Source organism: Vespa mandarinia, chromosome 5 (assembly GCF_050613455.1).
Source record: "Vespa mandarinia isolate Hongniang chromosome 5, ASM5061345v1, whole genome shotgun sequence".
Classification (NCBI taxonomy): Eukaryota; Metazoa; Arthropoda; class Insecta; order Hymenoptera; family Vespidae; genus Vespa; species Vespa mandarinia.
In genome coordinates this window covers 6427501-6440000 of record NC_140814.1, presented here as the reverse complement: position 1 = coordinate 6440000, position 12500 = coordinate 6427501, and the positions used below count along the sequence as shown (strand labels likewise).

At 32.8% G+C, this 12500-nt stretch overlaps 1 protein-coding gene across 5 annotated transcripts in view; it reads left to right on the top strand.

The window, feature by feature from the left end:
• The window catches only part of Invadolysin (leishmanolysin-like peptidase, invadolysin), a 254307-nt gene that overhangs the window by 192817 nt on the left and 48990 nt on the right, over positions 1 to 12500 (top strand). For 3 of the 5 annotated variants that reach the window (XM_085657065.1, XM_035866704.2, XM_035866709.2), the window contains exon 4: positions 5004 to 5034. The exons of 1 other annotated variant lie outside the window; for it this stretch is intronic. In XM_085657065.1, coding sequence (XP_085513191.1) covers positions 5004 to 5034 — 31 coding nt within the window. Of the gene's footprint in view, positions 1 to 217; positions 332 to 5003; positions 5035 to 12500 lie in introns of those variants that run through there. One more of the 5 variants, XM_085657066.1, reaches the window with a different exon arrangement.

The following is a 12500-nucleotide window of genomic DNA, read 5'->3' as shown; positions in this document are numbered from 1 at the left end:
TATCATTCTTATCTTCTACATTGCATCTCTCTCTCTCTCTCTTTCGTTCTTTCTGCTTTCACGACTAATTATCATACTCTCATCTGGCCTCGTAATTATCCTAAGTCAACGCTTCCATGAACACGTTGTTGTAGAAGAGTCAATTTTCAAGATAGACGACAACGACGACGACGACGACGACGACGACGACGACTACGATTACGACGACTACGATGACTACGACTACGATGACTACGACGACTATGGCGATGACGCGTTAAAAGGCTTCATGGTTAATTTATCGTCTCTATGGTTAGCTCTTATCTAAGGGTTGCTTTTCAACAGAGATCAGGTTCGTTACCAAATTAACGATTGATTATCACTGAACAGTTTATGGATAGGCAATGCAAATATTGCCGTAATAACGTGGCTAACTAATGAACATAACGCTATACGTAAACTGCCTATGTATTAGATATAAGGGTAAATGAGGATTAATCGTTAAGGATCTTTGCTTTCGTATCAACGATCATTTGTAATATTATTTGTTTATTGCGTCTATCGATTTGAAGAATTTATTTTAATTGCTATTACGATTGATATTTTTATATTTTATATGTTAAACGATGATTCATTTTCTCTCTTTTTTTTTCCATGTTTATAAATATGTTATAATGTAACTTGTATTAATATAATATATATTCTATTAATTATAAAAGTTTTGCGAAACTAAGGATATTTTTCATGTGTCGTTGCGCTTATTGCTTTTTTTTCTTTTTTTTTTTTTCTTTCGAGTGTTTAGATTAGCTAGAAAGAAAAGTCGTAAAGCGCGTATAGCTAAAACCAACAATGGCGAAAGCGTAGGGTCAATGTGCTACTCTTTTGTGTGCGTGTGTGTGTGTGTGTGTGTGGCTAGAGGGTAGAGGATAGAGGTAAGAATGATCAAGAACTAAAAAAAAGAAAAAAAAAAAAGAAGTAATAAGTCATAAGACTTTGGAAAAAATGAAGTATAAGAGAAAAACATAGCTCTTTAGATTGTAATGTTTACGGTTTTATCACATATATAATATTTATTAAATATAATATTTTTTCATATTTTTTTTTCATATTTCTTTTTTTCCTTTTTTTCTTTTTTTTCTTTCTTTTTCTTTTAGCAAACATTTTAATACGTGACGATTAATAATTGATTTTGTGACAAGAAAAAATGAGATGAAATTAAGAAGGAAAAAAGAAGAAGTAAAAGAAAAAAGGAAGAAAAAAGAAACAAATACGACAGGCATCTATATAAGCGTGTAACTTTAAAATTACATTGCGATATTAATGTTCTTCATAAAAATTGCATTATTCTTTTTGCTTCCTCTTTTTTCTCCCCTCAAAGAGGGTAAACGATCCTAAAATATTTTATGGCTAGCATTGCGTGTTTCCAACGTATGTAAGTAAATATACGTACGTATATATATATATATATATATATATATATATATATATATATATGTACGTAGAATTTTCAAACCAAAAGGGTAAAAAAGATAAAGAGATGTATTTCTGAAACTTTAGGATTTTCTTTCTTTTTTTTTTTTTTTTTTTTTTTTTTAACTTTCAAGCTTTGCGAGAAAGACATGAAAGAGGAAAAGGGGAGAAAGGAGAGGTGGCACGGGATAGACCATTTGCTCGGCTACAGATTAAGCATCTTAATCACCACCCGGCAGAACTGCAAATTGCTCGGCTGGTCGAGACGAGAATGGGTTGGGAGAAAAACTTCAGTATGTTTGAGAAAGAGAAAAGGATAGATGGATAGATAGATAGATAGATAGGTATATAAAAAGAGAGAGAGAAAGAGAGAGAGGAAAAAGATTGTAACTAAATGAAGATGATAAAAAGTGAGCGAAAAGAAAGTAAATTGTTGCGTAATTTTTAATCGCATTTTCTTTTGTCTTCATTTCGAAATTCTTTCTTTTTCTTTTTCTTTTTTTTTTTTAAGTTCACCTTCAATATATTGAAATATAGAAAATAGAGGCTATCTTTTATTTGATAAGAAACAAGTTTCAAGTAATAATGAAACAAATAGTATTTTATATAAATCTTTCTGTATATAATTATATAATTTATTTATTTATTTATTTTTTTTTTTTTTTATCTTATCGATAAGTTCGAAAATTTCGTTCGAACAAAGGAATATTTAAGGGGGGGGGTGGTAAAAAATTTGAGAATTAAAAGAATCCGAATCGAAGATACTGTTTACCATCCCTCCCCCTCCCCCTCCCCACTCTTTTTGAATTTATCTTGTCTCATTCATTCGCGACAATTTCTATGAAGAAAGATTTGCTTTAAAATCACGTCTACGATCGGATATTATATCTCTACAATCGACGAAAGAAAGAGAGAGAGAGAGAGAGAGAGAGAGAGAAAGAGAGAGACAGAGACATAGTTATCTTTCTATCTGTCGCTCGCTTTTATAACAGAGAAAATGAGTTCGTGTAAGATAAGCCAACTCTCTAGTTACAACTATACCTTAACCCTCGTCCCATCCAAGAGCGACCCATTTCTTTACTGTGTACTTTACGTGCTGTGACCCTGCGTTAGGGATGAGGGGGGGGGGCGGAGTAGACAGTCTTCGCGATGGACCTCGTGAAAATTCGCCTTTAACTTTGCTCGAGGGTAGATGGATGGGATTGCTTTTAAAACGTAGAAAAATGAAAAAAGAAAAAAGGAATAACATAGAAAAGAAAACTCCATAGAGAGATTCGATAATCGAATCTCTTTTTCTCTCTCTCTCTCTCTCTCTCTCTCTCTCTCTCTCTCTGTCTCTCTCTCTCTCTCGTATTATCGAGAAACATTTTGTGCTTTATGTAAATATACACGTAGATCTTCTCTGATTCGATAGCTTGAAATTCGCTTCGCTTGAATTATTCTTTCTTTCATCTTTAAATGATTAAAATCGAGATAAGAGAATCGATAATTGATAATTTAATTTGATCTTTGATCATTTTTATAACAGACTGCTAGGAGATCCCCTTGCATTATCCATCGTGGATCTATTAAAGCGTACCTGCGAATATTCGTGCGACGATTAAGGGCAATTTCGATTATCCATTTAACCGTAGTGAACGTGTATATATATATATATATATATATATATATATATATATACCTATATACCTACGTCACCCCAGCGCTTACCTACCCATGTATCTACGTACTACGTTCGTACGTATCTACGTATTCGAGTTGCGGCTAACGCATCGAGCGTAGCCCGCTTTAGCGGATTCTAATATATCATGAGTATGACGCGTATGACGAATATTAAGTGATTTGTCTCTGTCATGTATATTAGAATAATCGTCCTTTCGTGTTTGCCCATAGAAAATTGCCGTATACGAAAGTAGAAAGATTATAAGAAGGGATTAATTCAATAAGAAAAAAGAAAAAAGAAAAAAAGAAAAAAAAGTGAAAAAAAAACAATACAAAAAAAAGATCCTTTTTTTTTTTATACATAAGAATGACATTTTTATTTTATATATCGTATAAAAGAAGATATCATAAATAAGAAGAATATACACAATTTGTATTTTAAACTGGAGAAAAATTTGACAGACATATTTATAATAATAATAAATTTATATATCGCGTCGTTTCTATTACAATTTATAATGCAGTAGTGTAATACATATATATATATATATATATATATATATATATATATATATATATATTAAGTCTAATTAAGTCTTAAGACTTTTGTTGTCTTTTTCACCGAATTTGCAGGATTCTTGAAGGTTTCTCTTCAAAGTTATTTGTAAATTCGTTCTCCTTGACGTTGAAGGAGCCGCGCGACAAATTATTCCCGAGGACTCATATCGCGCTACGTTAAGCCCAAATTAGATTCGCGGACGACTATAAGAGATGGAAGATGGGTGATGAGGAGAGAAAGGGAGAGAAAGAAGAAGGTAGGCTCGCCTACCCTAACGACACTCTAATCTTCTTCCCTCGTTAAGGCTTAAGGGAACGTTCTCTCGAACTTTCGTGTCTCGTGCGAGATAATTAAAATGTTAATCGAGGAATTAGTTGTTTAAGAAGGAAACCGCCTCATCGAGGACGAACGAAGGTGAAGTATGGGTTAGAAGGAAGAAGATACGATTTGCTTTAGTCAGACATCATTTGTCTTGATTAACAAACGTCGAGTTTGCCCGTTCGAAATCGAGTTCTAATAAATTACTCATTTATTATGGGTATTAAGTTATACTTAACAAATTTCCGAAAGAATTTAGAATTCTTTTTTTTATATCTGAAATAGAAAGGAGCAATTTAAAAACATCGAATTAATCTTATAAAATCAAAATATCGTTAGATCGATCGATTCCATGGATAACAATCTAAAACAATAAAGATTTATTAGAGTTTGGTTTTATATATATATATATATATGGTGTCTCGTTATACGTAATCGTTCATATCGCGTCTTTCCAGATGTTTACGTTTAAAATTTATTTTTCTTTATATAACTTTTACGAAATAAGTTAATATTTAGTACTCGTTCAACCTTTGGCTTATAAACGAAGATATCACGCATTTAAAGCGATATAGAGAAATAAAGAGAGAGAGAGAGAGAGAGAGAGAGAGAGAAAGTGAGTTGGAAGAGTCACGATGTAACTTGTCTTTCAAAAGTAGTTTTCTGTGAGTGGAGTTAGGTATCCGTGCATCCAAAACGCGTCGGGCGACCTTCTCATTTGGAATTCCTATTTCGAAAATTAGTTGGTAAATTAGTTTGTCCGTTGATTCACCGCGAACTTTCAAAATTGGCTGGTTAACGCTAGAGAACCAAAACGGTCTCCTGCTTTTATACTAGTCGGGGTTGGTTGTCGAATAAGAGTCACCTTGTATGTTATCAAGACTTAACTTTATTACATTATATTTCGAACGTCAATTTTCTCTCCCCCACTCATTCTCTAAATCCCTTCAAACCTGTGAATTTCATCACGATTTTACGTTTCTTCGCTCACACATTTTACATCCTTTTGTTGCAGATTGGACGACGAGAAGTTGGATCTTATAAACGTAAGTTATCTTATTATATGTGTGATTAATATTTATACAAAGCGTATTACATAATCGAGCAATTATTTTTTGATAATTATATGAGTAAATCAATTCGTTCTTCTTTCTTTTAAATCCAATAAAATGTTAAATTAAAATACCTTCTGTGAATTTTTTATAATATTAAAGGTCAATGGACTTGTATTACCTTAAGAAAAAAGAAGAAATAACTCATATATACATATATATATTATTTCACTTAACGACTGCCAAGCTTGTGATATACAGTAGTAATCAAACACGCATACATCGAAAGAGACATTTTTTTCTCCTCGTCAAGGAACTCTCGAGAAGAAAATAGGCTATCATCTGAACGTTCAACGACGAGATAACATCGATGAAAGCATCATCTTCATTCACCGGTTGCTCGAGATTGCAACGTAAAATGAAGCTTCTCTTCTGTTCTCATCTCTTGTCTTTCTCTCTCTTTTTTCTCTCTCTTTCTCTCTCCTTCCCTCTTTCTCTCTCTGTCTCTCTCTCTCTCTATCTCTCCCTTTCTCTCTCTGCTCTGCCTCTCTCGGAACTTGGTCCTCACTCCGTCCGTATCAATAGGCACGTATGCATCGAGTGGAAATGAATTGTGCTGGATGGACGGTGTTTCGTGTCGTCGTATCAAATGTTGTTGGCATCATGGCCGACAGCCTAATGCAGAGCATTCTAACCATAACCGTATGCGCCAAATAACCGGAAATTACTTGCCGCGTTTCAATCAGAGATCGTCTGTGTATGCTAGATTTCGAATACGGGCTAACATCATCGATTTGATATAATGCACGTCTCTCTTCGTGTAATAATCCCTCTAATCACGAATCTTACTTGTTAATCGATTCATTTATTGTTTTGTATTTTTCTTTCTTTTTTGTTTTGTTTTGTTTTGTTTTGTTTTTTACTATTAATCTTTTCTCAATAATTTTAATGTTATTAAAGTATATAGATATAAATATTTATATCAGATTTATATTAATTATATGCAAATAACGTAGCCCATTTATCCTGAAAAATTGTTATATCCTGTGATGTAGTGAAAACTACTTTTTATCGATTTATTTGATACGAAGGGCATATCATGCGATGGAAGAAATTTCAAAGGCAAATATATATATATATATATATATATATATATATATATATATTTCTTTTCATAATTTGATAATATCTGGATTAATGGGAATAAATGGGATTAATACAACAACATGCCACATGAAGACATTTACTATTATAAAATACTATAAATTATATTATAAGTTTATAAATTATATTATAGATTGCATTTTGTAAATAATGGCTAAACTTCTGACGAAATAAATTTCATTTATTTCATTTGTAGTTTGAAAAGCAAGAAGGAAGTTTATCTATTGTATATAGTATTATTATAATGTATTATATTGCAATTTATATGATAAAGTAAATATTTATATAATTATCCAATATAATGTATTGATTATTCATTGATAATAAAAATGCCAATAAAAATATTTAATATGAAAAAATCCAATGTGTTTTTCATTAAATCCTGTCACTTTACACTCTTTTCCAAAAAATAAGAGAACATACTATGAAGTGGCATAACTTTGCCACATTCATGGCAACATTTTTACACGTCATATGATCTTGACACAAAACTCAGGAAATTTTTTCTGCGTTGTCAGTCATTTGATTTTTGTTTGAATAGGAGAATATAACTTACCAAGAAGTGGCACGATTTCGCATGCCACCTCCTTTCGCATCATGTTATCCTGACACACGATCTCGTTTTTCGTGCAAAATTTTCACGTTGTCCAGAATTTGCTTTTTTTTGAATAGGAGAACATAACTTATCAGAAAGTGGCACGATTTCGCGTGCCACCTCCTTTCGCGTCATGTAATCCTGATACAATTTCAGATTTGCGGGAAATTTTTTTCGCGCTCTCCTTAATTTAAAGTTTTTAACAGGAGATAATTGCTTGCCAGGAGGTGGCACGATTTTGTGTGCCACCTCTTTCCGCATTCTGTGATCCTGATACAAATCTTGATTTACTTGAATAGTTACGCTTTGTCGAATATTTGAAATAGAACGATGAATTGTTTGAATAAGGATAAGAGTAGTAGGATTTAATAAAGAATACATTGGATTTTTTATCGAGTTAAACATTTTTATTTGTATTTTTATTAATATTACATGATGAATACATTGCATTTGATAATTATATGAATATTTTCATTATGTTATAAATTGCGCTATTATATAATACTATATAATACTATTGTATAATATTTATGTACTAATACTTACTGTTAACAAAGAATGAACTTCTTATATTTCTATATATTTCTCGAATTACAGATATAACTAAACGAAATTTATTTATTGAGAAGTTCAATCTTTATTTATCATAATATAATTTACATTATGTTTGTAACAATATAATTTATATTATGCTTATAACAATATAATTTATAAACTTATAGTATAATTTGTAATATTTTATGATAGTAGATATTCACATGTGGCATGTTGTTGTATTTGTCTTATCAGATTATTCTCAACTTTAAAAAATGAATTTGACTTTGAGATTTTTTCCATCGCTTGAGTTCCAAAAAAGAAAAAAGAAAACTGGCATAATGTGATGTACTCCTTCGTATTCAACAAATCTGTAAAAGAATTGTTTATGTTAGTTTAATTTCTTAGAAGATATTCCGATTTTTCGTGATAAATGAGACAATGTGTATTTGTGTGTGCGTGTGTGTGTGTGTGTGTGTGTGTACGCGCGAGCATGTATGTTTTTATATATATATAATTAGCTTTACTTCGATATTATGACATTTTTATTGAAAAATTATATAAATGTCGAACATTAGAAAAAGATATGAAATCATTCAGTTTTCAAATTGATGCGTTATTAATTTTATTAATTATTAAATCATTTAAAAGAGATTATATAATTCTCTATCGTGGGTATTATGATTAATAGGTCAAAAATCGTATGAATACTATCAAATCATCAAGATTTTTGTCATTTAGTTCATTTTCGTAAAAGGGAGGATAAGGGTGAAAAAGAGAGAGAGTGAGAGAGAGAGTGAGAGAGAGAGAGAGAGAGAGAAAGGGAAGAAGAGGGAGATGGAAGGATAGTCAGAGGGAGATAGTGAGAGTAAATGGGATAGTCAGAGGAAGAGTAAGTGAGACGGACATTAATTGCGTCTGTGCATACCGCAGCACTTCTCATTAAGATGCATTCGCGGTCAGATGTGTCAGTAAATGACAAGTAGTTACTTACTATGTTCGATGAAATAGAATAGAGAAAAGAAGAGAAAGAGAGAGAGAGAGAGAGAGAGAGAGAGAGAGATGCAGCTTCCTTCTAAGACGATATATCATTAATGAAAAATTAAAAAGTATTCATTCCATTATTGTTCCCTCATAAAAGTAGAATATCATATCGAGTAGGTTATCATCGTACGTTGTTTACTTTCGTATAAAAGATACATTTATTTAATTCTTTTTGATTAATTTTGAGAGTAAGAGAACTATAATGTGTTTTAGTGAAAGGAATAGGATGAATTCTATGTGATATTTCATCGACAGATAATTGAAATCATACTTCTTTTTTTTTTTTATGACAATTCGAGGAACAAAGTAACTATGAACCTCTCTCTCTCTCTCTCTCTCTCTCTCTCTCTCTCTCTCTCTCATTTTAGAAAAGCTTTGAGAGAGAAAAGAACGATCATTATACTGAGACGCGTTTCCTCAACGAAATATTGACTTCTCTGGCGGAGTGCCCAATTTGAAAGTGGCTCTCGTGCGGTGAGCTAAAAAAGAAGATGCCGGATAGAGAGAGAGATAGAGAAAGAGAGAGAGAGAGAGAGAAGAGAAAGAGGAAAGTGACGTACGTAGCCGGACGTGTTCAACGAAGCGAAAAAAGCTGAAGGTTCTAGACTGTGCGAGCTACCAAGGGACGTAGGATTGAAAAGTTTTCTTGAGCCTCCAGAATCAACCCCCAACCTTACGACCCCCTCCTTTCAAACGCGTGCCACGTTTACCTTTGGCGTATCTCTCTTTCTCTCTCTCTCTCTCTCTCTCTCTCTCTCTCTCTCTTTTCCTCCAATCTCCTAACTTCCAAACCTGCGAACTCTGACTTTGTCTTCCCTTCTGTTTTTTTTTTATCTCTCTTTCTTTTTTATCTTTTTTTTTTCTTTCTCTCTCTCTCTCTCTCTCTTTTTCTCATTTTTTTTTCTTTTTCTTTTTTTTTTCCTGCCCCCTGCGAACACTTTATAAAGTTTTGCGGACGTAGTTGACGGGTTCAACGTTGTTGCAACGAACGGACGAGAGGTAGGATGCACCTCGTAGCCAACACTCTCTTCTACCAAAGAGATTTACGACGACCGTGAGATGTAAAAGGCCCGATGGTTGGAGTGAGATGAAAACAATGAGAGAAAGAGGGAGATAGCGAGAGGAAGAGCGAGAGAGAGAGAGAGAGAGTGAGAGGGCGGGGGAGGGGGAAACGGAGCTGTAGTTAATGCACGAACTCGGCGAACTAACAACACCGTTTAAATTCATTCTGCCGTGGCGTTAAACGCTTGAGAGCCGCGTTACCTTTTCATGAAATTTATATGTATAAATAGAATATGGACATATATGGACTGAACCAATAAGTAGGTATTGCTATTTGATATAATTTTTTATTTACAAGTTTCAATATCTACTTTACATAAAGTGTGTGCGTGTGTGTGTGTGTGAGAGAGAGAGACAAAGTGAGACAGAGAAATTAATTCTACGTATCAGCAATTTTGTATGAAATATTTTATCTGAATTATTTCATGGTTTCGCTTGATGATAATTATCGGTTTTTGTACAGGATGTACCGCGTGTTATAGCGTACAAGCATAATATTGAATTATTTATCAATAAGAAGTAACGTAGCTCAAGGAAAAAACAGAATGCAGGAGAATTTAGATAAGAGAAGTGTTTTGTAACGACTCATTACTTTTCGTAAAATTGTTTGAAAAAAGATAAAAAAAAAAAAAGAAAAAAGCAAAAAAAAAAAGAGAAAGAAAGGAAGAAAGAAAGAAAAAAAAAGAAAAAGAGGAAAACTTTTGCTACCTTAAAATCTCGAAATAAATGTGATCTCAAAAGGAAATTATTCTTTGTCGGAATATAAGAGATCACGAGAGATATTTTAGATTTTTAATTTGACCTGAACTGATTCAAAATAAATTTGATTATTTTATCAGATACTCCTAATAACATTTTGTAATGGAATATTTTCTGATTCTTTTTTATTTTTTCTTTTTTTTTTTTTTTTCTTTTTTCATTATTAAAAATTTTATAAGTTCCTCGCAAATTCTATGATTCGGTCTAACAATAAATCGATGAATGGTAGTTGTTCGCTTGAATTTGTGCGACATCTTCAACCACGTCGTATCATCACCCAATACCATCTTCTCACCCCTTTTTTTTACTCTACTTCTACCTATGGGAATAACGTTCTCTGTGACTCAGCCGTCTTTCTGCGGTCTCGACTAGCGAGCGTGTCCATAAATGACGTAGTCAAGCTGCATAATATCGATCCGACAGCTTATCCCTGATTTTATCGTACTTACACTCCGTATTATCTGTCTTCGAGATCGGAGCTAAAACCGGCAAAATGGATGAATTTATTCGAGAGAGAAAAAAAAAAAAAAAAAAAAAGAAAAAAAAGAGAAAAAGAAAAAGAGAGGGGGGAGGGAAAAAAACCGACTTGAAAAGGACGTCGATGTCTTAATCGAAATTCTTCGATCTTTTTTTCTATTCTCTAATTCCTTTCGCACTATATTTCGATAAAAAGGAAAAAAAGAGAGACGAAGGATTAAATTCTCAAAAGAGAAATTTTCTTCTTGCAATTCCAATAGTAACGTCAATTTGTTATTAATAATAACGTTTATAAAATTGATTTAATCCAGATACAATTTTCTAGATTACATACATATTTGATATAAAAATACATTATTTATCTATTTATATTTAATCCTTCATATCTGTATCTCGTTCTCTTTACGTTTCTACGTATTTAAGTATCGATTATCGAGTCTCAGGACGAAATGTCAAGTTACTATGACGAATAAAGTAGCGCTTATCGCTAATCATAAAACGTTTGAATCGTGATGTCGTCGTTCTCGACGAAGTGTCGGAAGACTCGTCGACGTTCATAAAGGACAGTCCCTTACTTGCAGAATCCATTCGTCAACGGGAACCTTGGCTATATTCGTTAAATTTTCATCGCGATATAGATTCTCTCTTGAAATTTTCTTGATAAAGTTCAACAATTGCGCTTTTCATTTCTCTCTCTCTCTCTCTCTCTCTCTCTCTCTCTCTCTCTCACTTACTCATTCTTTTTCTCTTTCGAACCACTCTCGCGGTGGAATTCTCATTCACCTCCCACTCCACCTGCCAGCGTGAGTAAATGAATCTAATTGCATCTGAAATTTAAATGCGGCCTGGCATTTGCATTTAATACCAACGTCTAACTAGCCGTGCAAACCCCGATAAAGCAAGATCCACCCCTTACTTTCCGACCTTCATCACGCTCTCTTCGTCACCTCCTTCGCCTCCTCTTTTGGCCGCCTCGAGATATTGCCACGTCCTTTTAAGCATACCTTCTGTTCTCTCTCTTTCTTTCTCTCTCTCTCTCTCTCTCTCTCTCTCTCTCTCTCTCTCTCTTCCGTTTTCTCCCTCACATATATTTTCTCGTTGATCTATCACTTGCATCCTCCTTTTACACGCCCCGACTCATTTTTCGCCGACATGTAAATACGTTTTTCGGAGGTGACGTCAAACGAATCGCTTCATTAAGTAGGCGGAATTAAATATCAACGGTATTTAGTAACAATCCCATTATGCCGGAAGTTTTGGACAATGTATCGAAAGATAAATGGGGATTTTACCCTTATACGAATTTATTAGAAAATATTACAATATCAAGTGATATTTTTACACGTTCTCACGTTCTTTGACGTATTATTGAAATATCATCAATCAATTATTTATAGGATATTGAATTAATCATGTATTTATCTGTCATTGATAATGTCTAAAATAAAGTCTCATTGATCGTTATGTTTTCGTATGATTAAACATTGATTTCCATAATATTTATTAATATTATTTTTATTATATTTATATTTATATATCGTTCGTAATCGTGCGAAAAACAAAAATCGAATCGAGTAATTTTTAATTACTTAATTAAGATAAGAAATTTTATTAAACATTTATTTAGAAACGTCACTCAAAGTATTACAAGAATATATTTAGTTATATCCATCGAGCTGACATTTATATCTTAATAAAATTTCATCGAGTGGACTCGTCAGGTATTTCTAATGCGATATAGATTCTTAGATAATGCAAGGAGCTTTGACAAGTTCTCTCTCTCTCTCTCTCTCTATATATATATATATATATATATATATATATA